This window comes from Monodon monoceros, unplaced genomic scaffold, assembly GCF_005190385.1.
Source record: "Monodon monoceros isolate NGI ecotype Baffin Bay Population unplaced genomic scaffold, NGI_Narwhal_1 Super_Scaffold_18, whole genome shotgun sequence".
Lineage (NCBI taxonomy): Eukaryota > Metazoa > Chordata > Mammalia > Artiodactyla > Monodontidae > Monodon > Monodon monoceros.
In genome coordinates this window covers 55,192,497-55,216,260 of record NW_021703774.1, presented here as the reverse complement: position 1 = coordinate 55,216,260, position 23,764 = coordinate 55,192,497, and the positions used below count along the sequence as shown (strand labels likewise).

At 37.7% G+C, this 23,764-nt stretch overlaps 1 protein-coding gene across 5 annotated transcripts in view; it reads left to right on the top strand.

Annotated features, from left to right (window-relative positions):
• Window positions 1-810: 810 nt before the first annotated feature.
• The window catches only part of SUCO (SUN domain containing ossification factor), a 75,344-nt gene continuing 52,390 nt past the window's right edge, over window positions 811-23,764 (top strand). For 4 of the 5 annotated variants that reach the window (XM_029228423.1, XM_029228426.1, XM_029228425.1 and 1 more), the window contains exons 1-4: window positions 898-1,196; window positions 18,797-18,905; window positions 20,626-20,736; window positions 23,124-23,278. In XM_029228423.1, coding sequence (XP_029084256.1) covers window positions 1,135-1,196; window positions 18,797-18,905; window positions 20,626-20,736; window positions 23,124-23,278 — 437 coding nt within the window. In that variant the 5' untranslated portion in view covers window positions 898-1,134. Of the gene's footprint in view, window positions 1,197-18,796; window positions 18,906-20,625; window positions 20,737-23,123; window positions 23,279-23,764 lie in introns of all 5 variants that reach the window. The other variant, XM_029228424.1, reaches the window with a different exon arrangement.

Genomic DNA, 23,764 nt, shown 5'->3' with positions numbered 1-23,764 from the left:
CGCAGTTTTCCCTTCCGGCCCCACCGCAGCGAACCCAAAGCACGAATCCAAGAGATTGAAGACCAATCGAGCCGATCCCAATGGAGGAATCTGGCGGGGAGCGAAATTCTCCAAGAGGCGGAAAAGATGCGGAAGACTTCTCACTCCAACCAATCAGATGAGAGGAATTCTTGGCACACCTCTTTCCGCTAACCAATCAGCACCTAGCTTGATGGGCCCGGCCCACTGACACCCGGAAAACGTCTTTTAAATTTTATTAGTATAGGTTTTCCCCCAACGTCATTCTAGGCCTTGACACAAACTGTGGTCAAAAATGGAAAACTGGATGTAACAATTCCAAAGCTGGCCAGTCTTGCAGTGAGAAGCGAAACCACAGACCTCTTCATCAAAACAGTTATACTGGGAAGGACAGGGAAAGGGAAAGGGAAGGGTTCCGGAGAGAAAACTACAGCTCCCAAGGGCCCTTGCACGGACTCGGCGCGCCCTGGGCTAGAGGGCGGGCCATCGTACGAAGAAGGCTGAGGGTCACAAGGCTCCTCTCGGACTTCCTGAAGTGGGCGGGACTTGAGATGGGCGGGGCGGTGGCCACCCCCGCCTCTCTTGCTTTGTGTCCTCCTCCCTCTGGCTCAGCCGCCTGAGACGTCGGAGGGGGCGTGGCCCGCGCGGAGGCTAGTTGGGGGCGCGAGCGCCGCGGGACGTGGGTGACGCGTATTCTTCCAGCTCAGCGGTGTATGAGGTGTCGCGGCCCCGCCGGTGATTGGTTGTTGAGAGGCTAGTACGCAGCGGCCGTTGGTCGCCGGCAGCACGGAGCGAGAACCGGGGAGGGCGGGGGACATATGGGGCGGCAGCGGCGGCGGCGGCTGGAGGAGGCGGGCGCGGACGAGCTGGCGGCCGCGGCAGCAACGGCGGTCCCCGGAAGCCTCCTGTGAAGCGCACCCGTCGGCGCCGCTGTGGGCCCCTGGGAGAGAGCGGCCAGCGCGCGAGCCGCTCCCGAGGCGCTCCTCCAGCGCCGCAGCCCTTCGGACTCTCGGTCTCATCCTCGTTCTCCAGTTCCGGCTCCTCCATCTTGGCCTCGGCAGTAGCAGCTGCCGAGAGGATGTGCCGCCTTCTGGCAGGGGGAAGAAGGAGGAGAAGATGAAGAAGTACCGGCGGGCCTTGGCCCTAGTCTCCTTCCTCTCTCTGTGTTCCCTGGTCTGGTGAGTAGCCGCGACCACACGGGAGTTTTCCGTGAGGGGAGAGGGGGGCAGGGAGCGGCCCAGGTCACACCCCCAAATCATCCCGGCTTTTAGGGTGCGGGTCTCCAAGGCTCCTATGAAGCGACAAACCGATTAGTCTGTGACTCCTCGGCGGGCTGGCCTGGCAGCCCTCTCTGCGGAGGTTTCGTGGTGCGTTTTGGAATTTACAGAGACTAAGTGGGAGAGGGAAGCGCCTGGGTGCCTTTGTACCCGGTTACCCTGGCCCTTGGTGATGGTGGGTTGTGTGTGGGAAGTGTTCAGATAGAGGCTGGGCAAGTTGCTCGGGCTTAGTAGCAGCCACTTGTTTTCATGGTGTAGGAAGGGCATAAGGTATGTCGGATGTGATGTGTTCCCCACAGGCAATTTTAAAAACGTGACTTGTCGTGAAGGTGACTAATGTACGAGCACTGGTTTTCCTGGACCTTTCTCTCCTAGTCTTTGGCCTCGGGTACACTTGGGGTTGCTGTTCTTCGAGACTTTTGGGAGGCGTTATGAAGCACTTTTTCAAAGGGTAGATGATAAGAAGCTGTTTAGCAGACAGTGTCTTAGGGTGTAGTGTGTACAGGGGTTTCTGGTAGTGTGGATTGGATAATGCCCCGTAGTAATGGAAGGATAAGTCCTGCATTTTGAAGGCGGGAAGAGTGCTTTGTCTATAAGTTTGTGGAGTTTCTGTTAGTCCCTGGCACACTTGGGGTTTTTTGAAGGAGAAGAGAAAGCTTGTCAGTCAAAGGATCGCTACTACTATACTTGGAACATCTATTCTGCCCTCCGAGGGAGTTTCTTCAGAGATGTGTGACATTTGCTGACTGTAAAGATGCTTCTTCAGTCAAAGTGATTTGCTGTTACATTAAAATCTAGATAAACTAAGTTTCTTGTTCAGCTTATTTCTGCAAAACACCAACAATTTTTTTTCATTTGTGTGGGTGCCTAATGGATTCCAAAGACACTGAAGTTGTAGAGTTGTTGTTCATAGAAAATAATATGTAAATAAGAAGAAAAGAAAACACTTGCCTGGCTGAACAATTTTGATTGGCAGGTTGATAGACGTTTTAGAGAACAAGAAATTTGGTCTCTTGACGTTCATTCCGAACCCTTTAATGAGACCAATGTTATCTCACCTTCTACTTTTTAGTATCATGTTGGTTACCAAGAAGTGCATGTAGGAGATGAGTCCACTCACCTCATTTTAAATTTATATTTGTACATGAGATACAGAAACCTTGTGTTCATATCCACTTCTTTCTGGGGGCTGTTTAGTTGTTTGTAGGTTATATATGTTTTTTCTTTCCTCTTTCTGCTTGATCTTGCCCATCTTTAGGCCATGTTATTCTTCATCACTTTCTGAAATGGTTGAGACAGCAAAGAGGTTACGCTTTTCATTCAAGTTTAAAACACCAGGATCTCTGATTTTTTTTTTTTTAGTTGAAATATACTTGACATATAACATTGTGTAAATTTCAGGTGTACAACATGTTGATTTGATGCATTTACATAATGTAATATGGTTACCATTGTAGCAGTAGTTAGCATCTCTATCACACCACATAATCATTTCTTTTTGTGGTGGGAATAATCAAGATCTGGTCTCTTAGCAAGTTGATAATTATAATACAATAGTGTTGTCTATACTCACTATACTGTGATCTCCAGGACTAACTTATCTACCAGTTGCAAGTTTCTACCCTTAAACATGATTTAAAAAAAATTAATTGGCTGGTGGCAGTGAAATCAAGCATTACAGTGTGGTTTTTAAAATCATTTGCAGATTTAAATTAACCATACTTCTATTACTTTGTTTAATTTTGGGCTGTCTTTTGCTTAAGCTGACCTCAATATGGTTTCTCAACTTTATTCATTGGAAGTAGTGAGGAGATCATGACCTGTTAGGGGAAGAAAAAAAATCAGCCTAGTATTGAAAATAATAGTCATAAAGTTCTGTAAAGTTTGTTGACTTTCACAGTGAAAAATGGATGTTATGGGATTAAGTAAATAGTGCATAGTTTAAGAAACTTTTGTTTAAGAAATAATTGGGTTAGTTTGTTTTGAGATTTTTTTGCGCTGCTAAATTTTAAGATATTTTAATTGTTCTTTACTGAGGCCGTGGAAAGGCATTATAGGATATTGAGTCTTGAGAATTTTTTGGAAGGGTGATGATGACATCAGGGAAGAGAAGTGGTGTGTGGTGTGATTGGCAAAGGGTATGTTGTGTCTTTTGAGGCTGTTCTTCCTTGGGAAATTGGAATAATTAAATTATGTCACTGACTCAGCTGGAGATCTAACTCTTGCTACAAGATGGTCTGTTAGGTCATTTCTCAACATCTCCATTCTCCCTTAGCCTAATGCCCTTGTAGGGTTTGACAAGTTTTGCAAAGAGTCATTTTTGTTTCTGTCATTTATAAAGTGTTCCAAGATTTTGTGATCCATTTCTTTTTTAAGCCGTACCATTTTGTAGATATACGAGTGCTATGTGTTTATACTACAATACTCTCTAAGTTTCTAAACTCCTCATCCTACGAATATTACTGAATTTTGCAATCACTTTATTTATACTGTCACATATTTATAGATCTTGCTTATGTCTCCCCTCTCCTTTTGTCTTTCCAGCCTGGAGTCCTAACCTTAGATTACTTTCACAAAAGACTCATCCTATCCTTCTTATTATTCATTCTGGTTGCTATTTTTTTCCTTTTGCATACTTCATGTGATTCTTTATCAAATAGTACAGAGTATTTTAGGCATAAATGTACTATAGCTGTGGCAAGAATAATTATGATAGCGATTATTTATTGTCAACTATCTTTGACAAACCTGTGGTGTGTACTTTGCACATTTTAGCACCTTTTATCTTCACAACAACCCTATTAGTATTATTGATAATTTACTTTTACATTTTATAGTTAAGGAAGTAGAAAAGTTAAATAACTTGGCTAAGGTAAAGCAGCTATTAAGTTTTGGAGCTTGGATTTGAACCTAGGCCGCCTGATTCATGGGATACTGACTACTGTAATCCTTTGACTGTAGGTCAGGAAACCTATATTGTAGATACGGCTCCATCACTTACTAGATCTGCATCCTTGGACATGTTTTGTAATTTCTTTGAACCTTAGTCCTTATATCCTAAAAGTGGGAAAACTAATCCATTCACACCCCACAGGGTTGTTAGAAGGATAACATGAGATAACATATATGGTAGAGCTTTGTAAAATAGTAAGGGTACATTATCTGTATGTTTCATCATAAAGTCATTCAACAAAAGTTTTTCTCATGTTCATTAAGTACCAGATGTTGTTATGGGCATTGAAAATGTGAAAATAGGGTGACCAACTTATCCTGGTTTTAGCAGTGAAAGTCCTAAGTCCCAGGAATCCCCTATGTTAGTTTCCTATTGCTGCTGTAACAAGTTACCAAAAATTTAGTGACTTAAAACAACACACATTTATTATCTTACAGTTTTGGGGGTCAGAAGTCCAAAATAAGTCTTAACTGGGCTAAAGTCAAGGTGTCAGCAGGCCTGGTTCCTTCTTGAGACTCTAAGGGAAGAGTCTGCTTCTTGACTTTTTCAGCCTCTAGGGGCTACTTATATTCTGTGGCTCCTTCCTCGGATTATTCCAACCTCTTGCTTCAGTCTCCACATCTACTAATGACAGATCCTCCTGCCTCCTTTTACAAGGACTCTTGTGATTACATTGGGCCCACCCAGACAATCCAGGATTATCTCCCCATCTCAAATTCCTTAATTTAATCACTTCTGCAAAGACCTTTTTTACCATGTAAGGCAACATATTCAGGGATTAGGACTCAGACATCTCTGGAGGGGCCATTATGCAGCCTAGCATACCCCGCCTTGGTCCTGGCAAACTAGGAAGATTGATGACCACCCTAAAGAGGAAAAAACAAGACTTGGTCAAGTGCCTTAAGTGGTGGATATTCAAATTTTTTTGTATTCCCCCCATCAGAAAAGCATTGTGCATGCACCTTTAATATGTAATTAATTGTTTATAAGATTTATACATATGTAAATATGGTATTAGTATACTAATAGCATATTGGTATACATAATAAATTACACAAATTAGATGATTAAGAAAGATGAGAAAGAGAATAAACAGTCTAAAACTTTATGTTAACAGACCTTTTTGTTCTTATTTAAAAAGTAGTAGTTTGATGAGAGGTGTGTGATTGACTGACTAGATAGATTATTTTACATCAGAATGTGGATGAATAATAGCTTGTACTTAGCGCTGCTATTTTCTTGTTGGCTTGTGCTTGCATTATTATTATCTTTGCAGTCTTCACAGGAATTTTTTCAAAGCTACTTCTCCATGTTTTGAGAGTCAGTTTAGTTAAAACTAAATAATATAATCCCTAAATTTGCTTCATTGAGCACACATAAATTGCAGTGCCTCACAATGTGCTGGAAGTAAAGCCCACTGTTTGTGGAACTTCTGTTCTTTCCTCAGGTTTCTGACTATATAGTCTCTGCTGTTATGACCAGCTGACCTTCAGATCAAGTGTGAATCCTTATATTAATCTTGATAAAGCTAAATTAATTAAAAAATAGCCTTTATTTTTTAGAGCAGTTTTAGGTTCATGGCAGAATTGAGTGGAAAGTACAGAGATTACCTTTAGTACTTGCTCTCTGTGCCCACACGTGCACGGCTTCCTCCATTATCAGCATCCCCCAGCAGAGTGGTTTAATTTATTTTTTAAGACTAAAAAAATCTATTTTTTTCTTCCTGAACCCGAAAGGATCATCTTGGAGAAGCTCATGTATAGAGCTAATGAGAAGAGCCTGACATTCAAACAATTCTCATACATTTGACAAATAGGTACCAAAAATAGTTTAAAAGGTCTTTAGAAACTCGAAAGGAAGACTTTGTATTCTAGATAACGGTCTATCACTAGCTGTGTGTCCTCTGACAGATTATTTCTATGAGCCTCAGTTCTCATCCATAAAATGCTTTGCAGAATGGCTAGTTCAAGATGGGAGAATTTTGTTTCGGGCAGAGGAAAGATTCCTGTTGGTGGAGAGAGATGGGAAGGGAGGTTAGAGCCAGATTTTGAAGGGACTTGATTATTGTGCAGGTGAACTCTGATTTTAACCTGACTGAGAGGAGAATTAGTGAATTAGTTTAAATAGGAGAAACCGGAGAGTGAGGTCAGATTGATCTTTTAGTTAGATCACTGGGGGATGGAGTGGATTGGAAAGGACAGACATTAGAGACAGGGAGCCCTAAAGTGGCAGTCATACTAGGAGAGAGTTGATAGATATCCACAATATCTTGTGGATAGATATCCACAAACATTTTGTTAGGTAGAAACATTTATATGTTTAAAATACTTTAGTAAGAAACTACATGTTGCAGATTGTACTTTAGTGCCAGGTGTATGTTACCTGTTTTGTTTTCAAGACCATATTTTAAAGTAGATTCCAAAAATAAAATTGTACCTGTCTCAAGTGAATGGAAATTGTTTCTGAGTATTTGTAGTATAGGAATGTCAATCCTTTGCGATAGACTAGTTTCATAAATACCGAATTTTTTGAAAGAAAATTTGGTTTTATTTTAGGACTTTGTTTTTGTAATGAATCACTAGTTAAAATAATTTTATATTTTCCGTAAAAGTAACAACTAGCTTTGGTAGAAAATGTTTTGTAGCATTAACATGGCTCATAAGTACTAAGCTTATTTTATATTTCTTTCTTTCTTTCTTTCTTTTTTTTTTGTGGTACGCGGGCCTCTCCCGTTGCGGAGCACAGGCTCCGGACGCGCAGGCTCAGCGGCCATGGCTCTCGGGCCCAACCATTCCGCGGCATGTGGGATCTTCCCGGACTGGGGCCCGAACCCGTGTCCCCTGCATCAGCAGGTGGACTCTCACCCACTGCGCCACCAGGGAAGCCCTATATTTCTTGTTATGAGTATTTGAAATCGATAACAGGAGAAAATGTGTAAAGTGCTTAAAACAGTGCTTTGCTCACAGTAAGCCCTGTTATGTAAGTTCTTGTTATTCATTCATCCTGGGTGCTTTGGCAGAAGTAGGATCCTAGGCTGAGGTATCAGAGTTTAGAAGTAGGAATCCATACATCTGTTCAAAATATCAATATTATTTTGTTGCCAACAATGTATTTGGTGTGGTGGGGGTGGCTGAAGAAGCAGGAGACTTGAGCTCTGCCCTCAGGAGTATACAAGCTGCTTGTCAAAATATAGGTAGGTACTGGTGTAGTGGAAAGGGCATGAAACTAAGTTAGAGCTTGGCTGTAATCCTTTATTTCCATTATTGACAGTGAACATTTATTGGGCACTTATTTCTTTTTTTAAATTTTTTGTACAGCAGGTTCTTATTAGTCATCCATTTTATACACATCAGTATATACATGTCAATCCCAATCGCCTAATTCATCCCCCCCCCCGCCCCCCATCATGGCCACTTTCCCTCCTTGGTGTCCATATGTTTGTTCTCTACATCTGTGTCTCTATTTCTGCCCTGCAAACCGATTCATCAGTACCAGTTTTCTAGGTTCCACATATATGCGTTAATATACGATATTTGTTTTTCTCTTTCTGACTTGCTTTGCTCTGTATGACAGTCTCCAGATCCATCCACGTCTCTACAAATGAGCCAATTTCGTTTCTCTTTATGGCTGAGTAATATTCTATTGTATTTATGTACCACATCTTCTTTATCCATTTGTCTGTTGATGGGCATTTAGGTTGCTCCCATGACCCGGCTGTTGTAAATTGTGCTGCAGTGAACATTGGGGTGCATCTGTCTTTTTGAATTATGGTTTTCTCTGGGTATATGCCCAGTAGTGGGATTGCTGGGTCATATGGTAATTCTATTTTTAGTTTTTTAAGGAACCTCCATACTGTTCTCCATAGTGGCTGTATCAGTTTACATTCCCACCAGCAGTGCAAAAGAGTTCCCTTTTCTCCACACCCTCTCCAGCATTTGTTGTTTGTAGATTTTCTGATGATGCCCATTCTAACTGGTGTGAGGTGATACCTCATTGGAGTTTTTTTTTTGCGGTACGCGGGCCTCTCACTCTTGTGGCCTCTCCCGTTGCGGAGCACAGGCTCTCGACACGCAGGCTCAGAGGCCATGGCTCACGGGCCCAGCCGCTCCGCGGCATGTGGGATCCGGACTGGGGCACGAACCCGTGTCCCCTGCATCAGCAGGCAGACTCTCAACCACTGTGCCACCAGGGAAAGCCCCTCATTGGAGTTTTGATTTGCATTTCTCTAATAATTAGTGATGTTGAGCAGCTTTTCTGGGCACTTATTTCTGTTCTAAGTGTTTTATATACACTAGCTCATTTTGTCCTAATTAAACTCTTTTGAGATAGACACACCATTTTAAAGAGATTAAGAAAGATACAAAGAAATTAACCAACTTGCCTACATTCTCAGTAAGCAGTGAGCTGGAATTTAAGTAGCCTGAATCTGAGCCTGTGCTCTTAACCACTACTCTGCTGCCTGTAGGCTGGGAGGTGGCCTTAGGCAAGTTTCTTTACCTTTTCTTTGTCAATTTTTTAATCTAAAAAATGAGGCTGACTGGATTGGCTCTACAAGGAATGAATAATAGAATTATTCATGAAGCTTTAAAAAAAAAACAAACATGCCTACGCCACTTACCTTGGAGATTTTGTTAAGTTTGGGATACTCTTGTGCATTCCAGTCATTACTGCTAAATTAAATGAATTCTGAGATTTTTCTTTTGCACTTTTAATATTCTAAGGTATCTGATTTGAGCATTAGTGAACAATACAAAGAGCTGAATTGTTTAGTAGTTTCTTAAAAAAGGGAAAAACTGGACTGGAGTTGTCAAGGAAGACTTGGTTTTAAGAGAAATGACATGCGTGGTTCATATACCTTACTTCTGTGGAATACAGGTGCTTCATGAACTGAAATAAGATACACTGGTGCTGCTAATATGAGTAGTGGCCTTTACCTAGTTTGTGTGTGTGTGTCTGCTTGCCTGCCTGCAGTGGGCAGATAGTACTTAGTTCTCAGGAGAAATGAGAAAGGTTATGAGTAAAAGAGACGATGTACTTGATATGGGTGGAAGTGATAGCAGACAAGCCTGAGTAGAAAATAAAAGCTGAAGTCATCCCTTGGTATCCGTGGGGGATTGGTTCCAGGACCCAACCTTGGATGCTCAAGTCTGTTATGTAAAATGGCGTAGTACACTCAGTCCTCCCTCTACCCAGATGTGGAACCTGTGGATGCGGAGGGCTGAGTGTATTCTGGAAATTGTGATGGGTTTTGCAAGCTAAACCAAGGAGTAAGGCAGTAAAGATCCAGCAAAAGAAGTGGTGTTTGGAGAGTGTTATTTTGACATCATTGTGTTACAGGAGAAAGGCTGGAGGGATGAATATTAAATGAAAAGCAATTGGAATAGTTGAAGTTTTTCATAACAAGGACTTGGCAGTAGAAATGAAGAGGGTTCATTGAGCAGAGATTTTGAGGAAGTAAATGATCTGGTTTGGTGATAGGTTGGCAAGTTGGCAATGCAGTACAGTAGAAACAGCATTGGGCTACGATTCAGAACTGGGTTTTAGTTTGCCTCTAACCAGCTCTTTGTCTTCAACACCACCTTTCTGTTGTCCATCTCAATGTCAAGAGATGTTTACCGAGGCTTTTCTATGTGCTGCCTTCTGTGCAAGATTCTGGCGGACAAAACAGAAAAAGTAGCTGCTTTCTTGGAGCCTACTGTGGTTGAGAGAATAAATTCTAGGGTCTGAAATGATGAATCTGTGAAGTAAAGTTCAAAGAGGGAAGAGGAGTTAATTTTTTTTCTTTTAACTTGGGCAACTAGAAGAATTGGAGGTGTTAAAAAAGAACTGGAAGAGTTGCAAAGAGTTTTAAAGGAGAAGGAGATGTTAGTTGAGGCGAGTAGAATACCCTAGTGGAAACGTTATGTAGGCACTTAAATGCAGACTTCAGTGAAAATGAGATTTGGGCTGGAGCTGTCCTCACAGAGGGGATCATTTTTGAAACAGAACCTTTGAACATGGAGTTTCTGCAGATACCTAGAACAAACAAAGGTGACAAGCAAAGTAAAGCTCTGAGAGCGGAAACTAGGGAAGGTGGAAAGAGGTTTAAGGAGGTCATTTGAATGGTCAGCAATTTAAAAGTCTCAGCCTGAAAAGCTTGAAAATTGAGAGAAGGGCCTTGTTTTCAAAAGAGAGAGGTGATTGATAAGCTTTTGTGAGTGGAAATAGAAGGTATTTGGAGAGTGGTAAGTGTGAGCTCGTACACATTTGTTTCGAAGCCAGACGGGATACAGGAAGGTGGAGTAGCCTCATACTTGTATGTTTCAAACCATTCAACCCATTTCGATTTGAGGAAGGATACTGAGGGCCTACTGCAAGGGACTTGAGCATCTGTGGATTTTGCTATCCACAGGGGGTCCTGGAACCAAGATACCTAGGGACAACTGTTTACACTACTCTGGAATTTGATAAATGAAAGAAGTTAAGGATAGTAGCTGATAACAATTGCTAACATTGGAGTGCATATTCTGTGCCGGGCTAAGCATTGCACATGCATTATTTCATTTTCCCATTTTACAGTGGAGACATACAGGTTTTATAATTTGTCCAAGAGAATGCACCTGGGATTAACAGTTAGGTCTTTTGACTCTGAAGTCCATGCCCTAGCCACTACACTACAAAGCTTTGTATTTATCTCTTGTGGCTGCTTTCTAAATCAAGAGGTAAATATTGCCTCTCCCTTGTAATAGTTCTTATATTTTTATGTTCTGCTGTAACTAGCCATGACTAACATCATCAGTTCTTAAGGGAATGGATTAGTGTTATTTTCTCACCTTTCTTTTCATTTATCTATTGACCAGAGAGTATTAAATAAGAAATGTAGCACTAGAGAAAGATCGTAGGCTTTGGAGAGGTAGATCTAGATTTGTAGTCACAAATTGAGTGACTTTGGGCCAGTTAACTTCTGAGCTTTAGTTTATTTGTAAAAGTTAGATTAATATTTTAATCTAAACTGCCTGACACACTAAAAAAAAGACTGTTTTCTTCTAGAGACATCAGATATTTAGGATTGGATTGATCATACTCTGTTTATGCCGCCTTCTGTATGGGTCCCCCTTTTTCCTCCATTTTACATCATTACTCTTTTATCTTCTGACTTCATTTTCACACCTATCTCCCCCATGTTAGGCATTTACCCTAGAGTGTATTTGATGTGTTTTTCCGGTTGACCTTCAGGTATTTACTTCATATATTTGTGTTTTCTTCCAAAACAATGTTTTGTTTATATGTTTTAAAATTTACATACAGGGTATAATGCTATTAATCTCATTCTTTTTCCTACTTTTTTCCACTGAACACTTTTAGAAGCTTGTTTTAGTTACTAGAATCATCATTAAGTGAATTCTACGTAGTTAATGATGTGGCAGATGCCTCAGGAAGGCCTGATGTCATTTATTCATTCATTCAATGGGTATTTATCAAGCCCTTTGTGTGCAGGCTGCTTCTAATGAGAGACTTTATGCCAACAAATGCATTTGGGAGTATTTGTTCCAGTTGCTTGTCTTTTGCACTCCCAGTACTACAGATGAATTAGGGTGGTTTTGTAGTAAATCTTAATTACCTGGCAAGGTGAAACACTTGTCTTTGCTTTTTTTGTTAATGTAGTTATTCTTAGACCGGTTTTTCCATATCATATTTAGAACATTAGGATCCTTCAGGTTATTTTGTTTGTTTGTTTTTGTCTTTAGGATTTTCTTTTAATTTTTATTTTATATTGGAGTATAGTAGATTTACAATGTTGTGTTAGCTTCAGGTGTACAGCAAAGTGATTCAGTTATACATATACATATATCTATTCTTTTTCAGATTCTTTTCCCATATGGGTTATTACAGAGTGTTGAGTAGGGTTTCCTGCCCTATACAGTAAGGATCCTTCAGGGTTTTTTGTTATCTTTGTTTTGGCTGCGTCAGGTCTTAGTTGCAGCACGCAGGATCTTTCGTTCCAGCGTGTGGGCTCAGTAGTTGCAGCATGCGGGCTTAGTTGCCCTGTGGCATATAGGATCTTAGTTCCCCAACCACGGATTGAATCCGCATCTCCTGCATTGGAAGGCTGATTCTCAACCACTGGACCACCAGGGAAGTCCCCCTTCAGGTATTTTGATAGGAGTTATATTTGAGTGGTGAATTACTTTGGGGAGAATTGCTGTCTTTACTCTGCTGTTAGTAGCATTCCATCCATGAACATATTAGATCTTCATTTGTCTCTTCATTTTATGGTCATTATTAGAGTTAACACTTTTTCTCTATAAGTGTTTGTAATTTTTAAGGTTAATTTCTATAAATTATTTTATAATTTTTGTTATTGCTAATAGTTTATTTTCTATTTTGTTATCGCTGGGGAGGAAAATATTGACTTTTTTGCTTATATTTTTAAATTGAAATAATTTACATACAATGAAATGCACATATGTTATCAACTGTATAGTTGGATCAGTTTTGACAAATGCATACATCTGTGTAACTCACACCCCATCAAGATACGGAACATTTCCATCACTCCAGCATGTTTTTTCATGTCCCATTCTACAGAATTCCCTGAAGCAACCGGTGATTTGATTTCTATCACCATGGTTAGTTTTGCTAATTCTGGAACTTTGTTTAAATGGAATTATACAGTATTTATTCTGGTGTCTGGCTTCTTTCACTCAGTGTAATGCTTCCAAGATTTATCTATCTTGTTTCATTCATTAGTAATTCATTCCTTTTTATTGTGAGAAGTAGTACATTGTATGAATATACTACAGTTTGTTTACATTCTCCTGTTGAACATCTGGGCTGCTTCCAGTTTTTGGCTATTAGGAATGAAAGCTACAGGGGACATTTTTGTATACATAGTTTTCATTTCTCTTAAGAAGTACCTAAAAGTGGAATTGCAAGCGCCAAAACAGATGGATATCGCATGCTTCTGGATATCATACCCTGAGAAAGAGACAACATCGCTTATGAAGGCTTCCAGCCAGGAATACATAACCTGAATCTGGTCGTGATGAAACATCAGACAAACCTCAAAAAAGGACCATATTATTTCAAAATAAAAGGACTATGTCCTTCAAAATGTCAGTGCCACATGAGGTAAAGGCCAAGAACTATTCCAGGTTAAAGGAGGCTGAAGGCACATGAAAAATGCAGGATATGGTCTTACACTCAATTCTGTACTTGAGGTGGGGAGAGGGGGAATGCTGTAACGACACTACTGGGGACATAGATTATTGTGTCAATGTAACATTTACTGAGGTTGATAATTGTGGCATGGTTGTATAAGAGAATATCCTTATTCTGAAGAAATACATACAGAAGATATTTAGAGATAAATTACATAGAGTGGGGAGAGAGGGAGGGCTATGTGCTTGCCAGGAGCAAATGGCAAATGATGGAACCAATGGGTCAAAATGTTAACAATAGGTTGATATGGGCAAAGGGTTTGTGGATGTTCTTTGTGCTATGTTGGCATTTCTTCTGAAAGTTTGAAATTATTTCCAAATAAAAAGTGGGGAAAAAAAGAGTGGGATTTCCTTTTTCCTCTGTGTATGGTGTTGATTAATCCACTCAAATTTCTTTAATTATCATCAATTCCAATTTTTGTATACTTTGTGCCAATTTTGTTATTTTTCTAGAAACATCCATTTCTTCTGAGTTTTCAAATGTATTCGTATATATAGCTGGTAATATTTTGTAATTAAAAAAAATCTGTTTTGTTTGTGGTTATTTCATGCTTTTAGAACATATTTTGTTAATTCACGTCACCAACTCTCCTTTATCGGTTTTTCCAGAGGTTTATCTTTTTAATATTTTCGTCGAAGAACTAACTTTTGGTTTTCTTAATCTTCTTTGCTTTTTTCTGGTTTTGTTTTTTATTTCAGTGATTTCTGTCCTTATAGTCTTCCTTTTTTCTTTAGATTTACAGTCCTTTATCTTCTTGAGTTGAAAGATTAGCTGTTTTGTAATCAGTGTCTCCAAATGTGCTCAGAAGCATAGTTTTCCTGCTGCCGTCTTACCAGCATTACTGGCATCCCACCAATTTCTACCTGTAGTCTTCTGCCACAATGTTTTGTAATGTTCCCTATTGTTTCCTCTTTAACCAAAGGATTATTCTGCTGCATAATTTTGTTTCCAGGCTTTAGAATGTTGTTAGCTGTTGTGTCCTAAGTGACACTCAAATGTGAATTTTACAAGACTTTAAATTACATTTACTCAGAAAGTTAATACCTTTCTATATGAATGGTGAATCCAGTGCCACATTATTGGGGAGGAATTAGCAAAAAGGGATAAATGTCCTCTTAGTTTCCAGATTCTATTTTTTGAGTTTGTGTGTGTGTGAGGGGATGGTGGGTGGGTGGGTGGGCGAGTTGGGGAGTGGTAGTGGTGGAGGTGATGGGACTGATGGAAAGCGGAATGAAAAGTGACCTAATTTCCTTTCTGCTACTTGCTACAAAACAGTTCCCCTTAGAACCCTTATTCATTTAATAAGTATTTATTAAGCACATAATGTTTGCAGGTTTTGGCTTTGTAGGGTGGGGCTAAAGTATCAATAGTTAGGAATATGGAATTGATTCTCAAAGAGTTTAAGTGTAAGAGAGGATATACATGGCACAGAATCAACTTACAAATAGTAGAGGGGAGTACTCATTTTCAACTGAGGGAGAGTGTCAGAGGCTCACAGACTGCCATTTATCTTGATGTGATTTGTGGTGCTGAACTTCTTAAAAGTTTTGAAACTCATCAGGCTTGGGATTTTCATAGTACAGTTTTTGAAACTTGCTTAAGTAGTATGGAATGAGACCCATTTAATCATGCAACAAAATGCCCTCAGCCATTGTAATGGGACCCACTGATTGTTAATGAGGGGGCATGCATATCTAATTCACCTGGGGGAACTTGTTGAAAGTAAAGACCCCATTATAGAGATTCATTCTTCTTCAGTAGAGTTGGAGTGGGTTTGGGGTATTTCATTTTACTTTGGTGATTTAAAATTCCTTGACAGTTATTAGTTGGTGATAAATTTTATCTATTTTAGGCTATTTCTTATACACAAAATTAAGGTTATCTTTACAGGTCTGTCCTTAATTAATATCTGTCCTTAAATAGGGACTGATATGTTAGAGGTATTTAAGTGATACTATTGATAAAGCTGGAGGAATAGGGTAGATAGGTAAAGAATGTAGTCTGTATTAATGTCAGGTGTATTTGCGTTCTTCAGAGAAATAGAACCAACTCTCTCTCTCTCTCTCTCTCTCTCTCTCTCTCTCTCTCTCTCTCTCTCTCTCTCTCTCTATATATATATATATATATATATATATATATATATATAAAAAATGAGGCATTGGGTCACACGATTATGGGAGCTGAGAAGATCCACGGTCTGCAATCTGAAAGCTGGAGACCGAGGAATACCAGTGGTTAATTCAGGCCAAGTCTGAAGGCATATTAACCAGTAGAGCTGAAGATATAAATCCCAGTTAAAGGGCAGGAGAAGATGAGATGCCTCAGCTCAAATAGTGAGCAGAGGAAAAAAGGGCAAATTCATCTGATTTTTGTTCAATTCAGGCCCTCAAAGGATTAGATGATGCCCACTTACATTGGGGAGGGCAGTCTACTGAGTCCACGGATTCAAATGCCAGTCTCACCCAAAAAACTCCTAACTTTGGGTAATGGGATTTGATTATATGATAGTAAAAGTAAGGATCATGAGATTTAAATGTCTTTTGGACATCTTCACATTAACTGTGAATATTAGGATTTATACACACATATACACATACACATGCAGAATTCTTGATGATAAAACTAGTATGTGCTCATGGTAGAAATTCCGAAAGTATAGAAAGGAATATAGAAAATAAGGGGGCATAATCTCGAAAATTCTAACACCCACAGTTTTGAGTATCTGAAACTTTTTGCTGTCCCAAATATGTGTATATATACACACAAATGCACCTACAAACACACATGTGTACACACACACAGCTGAGAAACAATGCAAAAGTCTATCAGTAAAGAAATATTTAATAAATAATGATATATCTGTATGAAACTTTGAATAAGTAATATATTCTTGTGGTTCAAAAGACATAGAGTATTATAGAGTGAAGAATATCCATTATCCTGTCACCCAGTCACTCAGTTTTCTACCCTGGAGGCAACCTAGTGGTGCTTTTTTTTCTTTTCTTTTTAATTCTTCCAGAGAAATTTATGCACATACAGGTGCCTTTAGTACACATATGCACACATGGTAGCATACTATATGTATATATTATTATGTACTTTGCTCTTCTTTATTTTTTTTTTTTTGGTTTTAATTTTTATCAAAATGATGTATTCATATCAAAAAGTCAGATAGCTCTAAAAGGATTTTGTTTGTTTGCTTTTGCAAATAAGCCATTCCCTCATCCCTCTTTCCCCATTATTTCTTTCAAGGAAACCACTTTTATCTCTTGGCTGATGAATTTTATGTTTACCTCTTTGTCTCTAAAATAATTGCTTTAATGTCAGTTTTAGGTATTTTACTACAGATGATCAGATTCTCTTAAGCACATGCTAGTAATACAGTTTAGTCATAATTTGGGTTAGATCAGTATTCAGTGTTTATATTATGACTATAAATGATACAACTGAGCTGTATAGTAAAACATGATTACTTTTCCCTTTTCTGTTCTACTTTTCCTTTTTCATGGTACTAATATTTGACTTGTTATGTTTGCTTATTTTTCTATTTAATTACAAATTATCTGCCAGTTATGTAAATCTGTTCTTGAGATTTTCAGACTCATCAGTTGTGCTGTTAATTTCATCCTCCTAAAGAAGACTCTTCCAGAGCTTCTGATGACCTCCAATTTAGTATGGTTGCCCTCTGTTCTTTGTGTACGTACAGCTGTCATCCTAGGAATTCTCTTTCCAGTCACCCTGGGGATTCCCTTTTCCTCTCTCATCTCACTACCATATTGTTGTGATTATTGTGGTTTCTTAGATGTCTAGTTTCCCCACATTAAAATCTTCTTGACTATTCTATTTATATAAAGTTTAGAGTCAGTCTGTCTAATTTTTTGTTTCCTTTTTTGCCACTTCAGTATGTGGTTTTCAGATCTTCCATACATATTACCTTAAATTGTGTAAAATTGACTTCTTTTTTTCAACTTAAAGAATTGTCAATAATGGCAATTTCAACCATTTCTACTATTAACAACATAGAATATGTACTAGTATATGTATAGAACATTTCTCACTAAGTTTAGTATTTTATTGTAATACTATAAAATACTATAAAATACAAAATAATAGTATTATATTGTAATACTATAAAATACTAAATATTTAGTATTTTATTGTTTCTATCATAAACGGGGACTTTTCTTCTGTTAAATCTTATAACTGGTGGTGATGATTTGAGTAGAGAGTCTGTTGATTTCTTTCTAAATTTTATACCTAGGAATATAATTTTATACCCAAGACTTCTTTTTTCTTTTTTTCCAAGACTTCTTTTAATAGGTGTTTCTTTTTAATTTACCACCTATATAAACTCATTATCTGCAATTAATGATAATGTTACTGTCTCCTTTCCCATTTTACACTGCTTTTGTCCTCATATTATGTAATACTAGTGATAATGGACATTTTTGTCTTGTTTCAGATCTAAATAGGGGTATTTTTTGGTTTCTTCACTGAGTATGATACTGGCTTTTAGGCTTATGTGTTATGCATATGTTTCCCATGTTAAATGTCTACTTATTACTGTTTTATTGACTTTAAAAATCTTGATGGTTGTGTAAATTTATCAGATGTCTTTTGGTGACGGTAATCATGAGATGTTTTTCCTTGATATTTTTGCATGGCAAACTAAATAGGTTATATTATATTGAACCATTTTTGAATATCGGAGCTAAGTTCTACTTGACCATAACAGTGGTATTTTATATCTTTGGTATGTTATTGGAGACTTTTAAAATTTTTCTTTAGCTGTTTTGTGTCTGATTTCATATTATTAACCTATAATATTTATATGTATGTGCTCTTTCTGTTAATTTTTGATATCACTCTTATGTTCCCTATATAAAAATAATTTGGAGGCTTCTGTGCTTTGAAATATCAATAGTTTAGGTAGCTTTAGAGTTATCTGTTCCTAAATATTTGGTAGAATTTAGAATATCATTGGCATTTGATGCTTTCTGAGGAGGTTAGCTCTTTGACAACTTTCTCTGTTCCTTCTGTGATAATTATCAGATACTCCTTTTGTGAAGTTTTTACTGTTTTACCTTCATGAGATTCATGATGCCTTACTTGGAGTGCTGATAACACTGTTTATGGTTTTCTTAGGACATTAAATAAAAAATCTTCATCTTATGTACATTTGTCTTCATCATTAAATTGTTACGTTCTCAAGGGCATTAGGATAAGAACCATCTGTTTATTGCCTCAAATTCTAGTCCAGGTATGGAATATGTTGACTTAACAACTTTTTTTTCTTCTTTCTTTCTTCTGTTTTTTTTTGGTGGTGGTGACGGTGGATGTTTTACAGGCTTCCCAGTTGGCATGTATGTTGCAAAGAGAGTTCTTCAGCTTCATCATACTACTCTCAAGATGACAATTGTGCACTAGAAAATGAAGATGTACAATTCCAGAAAAAGGTACCTTAAATGAAGTTGAAGTTGTAATTTGTGTATTAGCTTTCTGAGACTTCCTCAAAACATTTGGAATAAAAGCATTTCAAAAATACTATGATATAATTTTTGGTGGAGATTTGTAATTTTCTTTGCTGTAATATGAGGAGTTACTCAGGTAATTCTGAAATTAATGTGACTCTGAGATATTTATATATTTATTCTTATTGCTTATATTTGGAATGTTGTAATAACATCCTTAGTCCTACAGTAAGGAGAAAAAATAGTGCCTATTCAGAGAGAAAACTAGGGTTCTCTTTTTAATGCTTTAACTAGCAAAGGGTTTCTAAAGAAACCCCAGTCTTATAAATTAAAAACTATTAGAAATGAGGATTGTAGGGAAAGTCTGCAATTAGTGGCTATGTACTTTGTTTTATATAATTGTGTGGAGTGAATAGACAGAGTCCAAAAAATCTGATGGTGTCTAAATAGTTTATTATTTTATCATTTTAAATGATGAAAGGTGAGTATTGACTTTAGCTAGATTTGGCTCCCCCTCCCCCCAAATCAATATACTTATTTTAAATTACAGATGTAATTTATACCCACTATAAGATATTCATATTTATATCCCATTCCCCTCCTCAAAGGAACCACAATTTACGGTTTCTTGTGAAAACATTCAGACCATTTTCTGTGGTTATAGATATATCATTTTATAGCACACAAATTAATGTTTTAATTTTTGTTCAAAAAATATTGTACAAATTTATTTCTCCTCTTCCCCAGTAATATCTCATGGATACCTTTGCATGTTACTGTATTCTTCTGAATAGCTACATTTTTATTCTGTCATATGGGTATATCACAATTTATTAAGCATTTATTTATTGATAGACTTTTGCATTGTTTCTCAGCTGTGTGTGTGCATGCATGTTTGTGTGTACGTTTAGGTGTGTGTGTGAATGCACAAACTTATAATTACATGCTTGGGCTGTTTTTATTTTTGGCATGATATTGTGTTTAGAGTAGATTATTTAAATTTCTGAGTTACACAGGATATATTTCTGGGATGGAGCAGTTAAAATTTTGAAGACTATTGCTGGGTATCTCTCTGAATAAAGTATAATTGTGTGCTTCTATCTACAGCCTGTAAGATTTAGAGCTAATATCTTCTTTGATGAGAAATTTGAAAACTTAAATGTTGTAAGAATGAGTTTAAGCAAAGCATTAAGGAAGGGGAAACATTCTTTCAGCAAACATTTGGGTACCTAGTATATATGCTGTACAGGCTTAGATAATGATGAATATGAACTTCGCTTTTATGAAGCTTATATGCCAGAAGATAAATTTAAGGACAATATATCTGAAATTCTAATTTGAAACTCAGTGTCAAGAGAGATGACACAAAGAACTATAAGTACATTCATTTATCAAGTATTTACTGACATACAGTGCTGGGTAGTAGGACTAAAGTGTTTATTAAGAAATCAGATGTAGTGTATATTTGGAAGGCAGCTATGCTCATCACTATACCACCAGCGCACACATGTAGTATACATTTGAAGTGAAGCAGTAAGGAGGGTAATGCAGGAAGGTAGACAATAAGCATGGAAACAAATAAAAGACATTAAAGTCACAGTAAAGTGTTTTGGTTGTAAAGTATAGAAAGATGGTCTTCAATGTTGCTTCAGGACTGTTTTGTGAAACAGTTTTATCCGTTGACCTTTTCTTTGTTGCAATATAGGATGAAAGAGAGGGACCTATCAATGCCGAATTATCGGGAAAAGTGGGTTCAAGCTTACCTGTTCCTCCAGAAGAACACAAGTTAAAAGATGACTACATTGTGAATGTACAAGTAAGCTTTGTTGCTTTGATTTTTAATGATATGCCTTTTCAAACTGCTTCACAAAACAGAAAACCTGTTTGGTCACCATATTGTGTATTTTTATTTTTTTCTTTTTGTAGTACCATGCAACTGGCCTTAATACTAGACACCTGCTAAGAATACTACTTTTGAGAAAATTCGGAATTACAGGTTTAGTAGTAAATGTGACTTTTCTCTGTAGTATAGGTTTGGTTGTAAGTCCTCCTTTCTTCTAGATTCCATTTTGGCTTTCTGTAGTTTATCTTGTCTCTTCAGTTTTTTAGATGTCAGGGGAAATTATTTTCTGACTTAACATATTTGTATGTAGAACACAGAGCATTTTGATACCAAAATTTTACCACTTAGTGTGGAATATGGATTAATAAACAATAGGTTGAGTGTGTTTTTTCCTTTTTCTCTCATATTACATCCTAAATGTTATTTTCCATACCAGATTTTATGAAAGATATTAAAAACTAGACCAGAATGTAAGCTGATCAGAATGCTGAAGCATCTGGAAACCATTTAATATCAGGAGTGACTGAAGGAACTGGGATATTTGATCTGGAGGGAAGAAGGACTAAGGAAAAACTAAATATCTCAAGTATTAACAAATACAAATTTCAGCTTAAAAGGAGGGAGAATTCTCTTTAAAAAATGCAGCCAGAGTTATCTTATAAGTTAATTGGGTTATCTAAGGAGATATAGTAAGTTTCATTTTATTGGATTCTGGAGGACATTTGGAAAAGATTTGTGCATAAGAATAAGAGAAAAGTGATCTCTGTAGCCCTTCAGTTTTATGAGTATCCTGAACAGTCCAGCCATTGTTCATTTTCCTGAATCTTTATTATGGTATTCTCTTGTTCAAATACTTTGAAGTGCTTACTGCATCTTAGAGACCTGTGCTGTTCAATATAGTAGTCATTAGCTACCTGTGGCTATTGAGCATTGGAAATGTGGATAGTCGAAGTTGAGATTTGCCGTTAAGTATAAGATACACATCGATTTTGGAGACTTAGTAAAAGAAAAAAAAAGTGTAAAATATCTTACTGATTTTTTTATATTGAACGCATATTGAATGATAATGCAGTATTTGATAATATTGTAATGGTTCTTTTCTAAAAGTCTCCATCATAAAATGCAAACTATTTGTACTCTTTTGTGAATTTTTCGTTCCAGTGTAAATAATTCCCCAAATGATGACATTTTATTTTGTATTCTTCTGACTCTGCCTCATGTTTTCTTTCTGCTGCTGTACTGGCCATCCTATTCTTCAGAACCCTAGTTCTTCTAGTCCAGAGTAGTCCTTAGTTTCTCTTTACCTTGAACTGAGCATGAGTACCTCTCACTTGATACTCATTTAGTAACTATTAAATGTCTACTGTGTGCTAGATACTGTGCTAGGCACTAGGAACATGAAGATCAAGAAAACATAGTCGGGCTTCCCTGGTGGTGCAGTGGTTGAGAGTCCGCCTGCTGATGCAGGGGACACGGGTTCGTGCCCCGGTCCGGGAAGATCCCACATGCCGCAGAGCGGCTGGGCCCGTGAGCCATGGCCGCGGAGCCTGCGCGTCCGGAGCCTGTGCTCCGCAATGGGAGAGGCCACAACAGTGAGAGGCCCGCGTAACGCAAAAAAAAAAAAAAAAAGAAAGAAAACATAGTCCTTACTCAAGACATTTATAGTGTAGTTGAAGAGAAAGAAATAAATAAGGGCAATTGAGGTGTTATAGATCCTGTGATTAAAGTCTGTACAGAGAACAAGTGGAGGCATAGAGGAAGGGGAATAGCTAATTCTATTTAGGGTTAGTTGTGGGGGAGGAGGTACTGATAAGAGGTTTTCAAACATGAGGAGGTATTAAGTACGTTTCAGTTTGTGTTTTGGAGGAGTGAATGGCCCAGAGCATATGGGCCTTGAAGGAGCAGCAAGAATCATGTATTGCTTTGTAATGTTATTTATACATGCCTTGTGTTGTTATTTGTTGATACACATTGTCTTCTAAACTGCTCAGGGGCAAAAACTATGCGCTGTACTATTTTATATATTTATATAGGATTTCTGTGTTGCTATTAGCATTAATTAATTACAGTAAGAGGGAAATTTTGTGGGTCCTGGTATAAAATAGGAAAGAAGAAAGACAAGCTGCTTTGTCCTAGTTTATGAAATGCCATGAAAAATGTGTAGAGCCTGTATTTTAATATGAAATATATTCCTTAGGGTGGTAATGTTGGAAGAAAGGATTTTTATAAAAGTACTTTTTTAGTGAGCATTATTTATTTATATTGTTACTTTTGAGACATACTTCTTATGATACCCTCTTCAGCTAAAGAGATAATTTATTAATCCCAACATTAAATATAATTGACTTTTTTAAAAACAGAATACGGAGTCAAAAAAGTTAAGTCCATCTGTGATTGAAACACTCCCTACAGTTGATCTACATGAAGATTCTTCCAGTGTAGTTGTGGACAGTGAAAATGTGGAAAATATTTCCAGCTCATCTACCTCAGAGATCACTCCAATCTCAAAGCTTGAGTAAGTCATTACAAAGAAAAAAAAATATGATTAGATAATGACAGAAAAATTTCTTTGATCCTCAAATTTGGCATTTAGGCTATATAGCAGATCTAAGTAATAATGCCTATTTTATTTTTATACATTGTTTAAAGTTTACTTTCCATTTATAGTTACTACAAAATATTGGCTATATTCCCCATGTTGTACAATACATCCTTGAGCCTATCTTACACCCAGTACTTTGTACCTTCCACCCTGCCACCCCTATATTGCCCCTTCCCACCCTCCCCATTGGTAACCACTAGTTTGGTCTCTGTATCTGTGAGTCTGCTACTTTTATTATATTTATTAGTTTGTTGTATTTTTTAGATTCCACATATAAGCTATATCATACAGTATTTATCTTTCTCTGACTTATTTCACTTAGCATAATGCCCTCCAAGTCCATCCATGTTGCTGCAAATGGCAAAATTTCATTCTTTTTTTTGGCTGAGTAGTATTCCA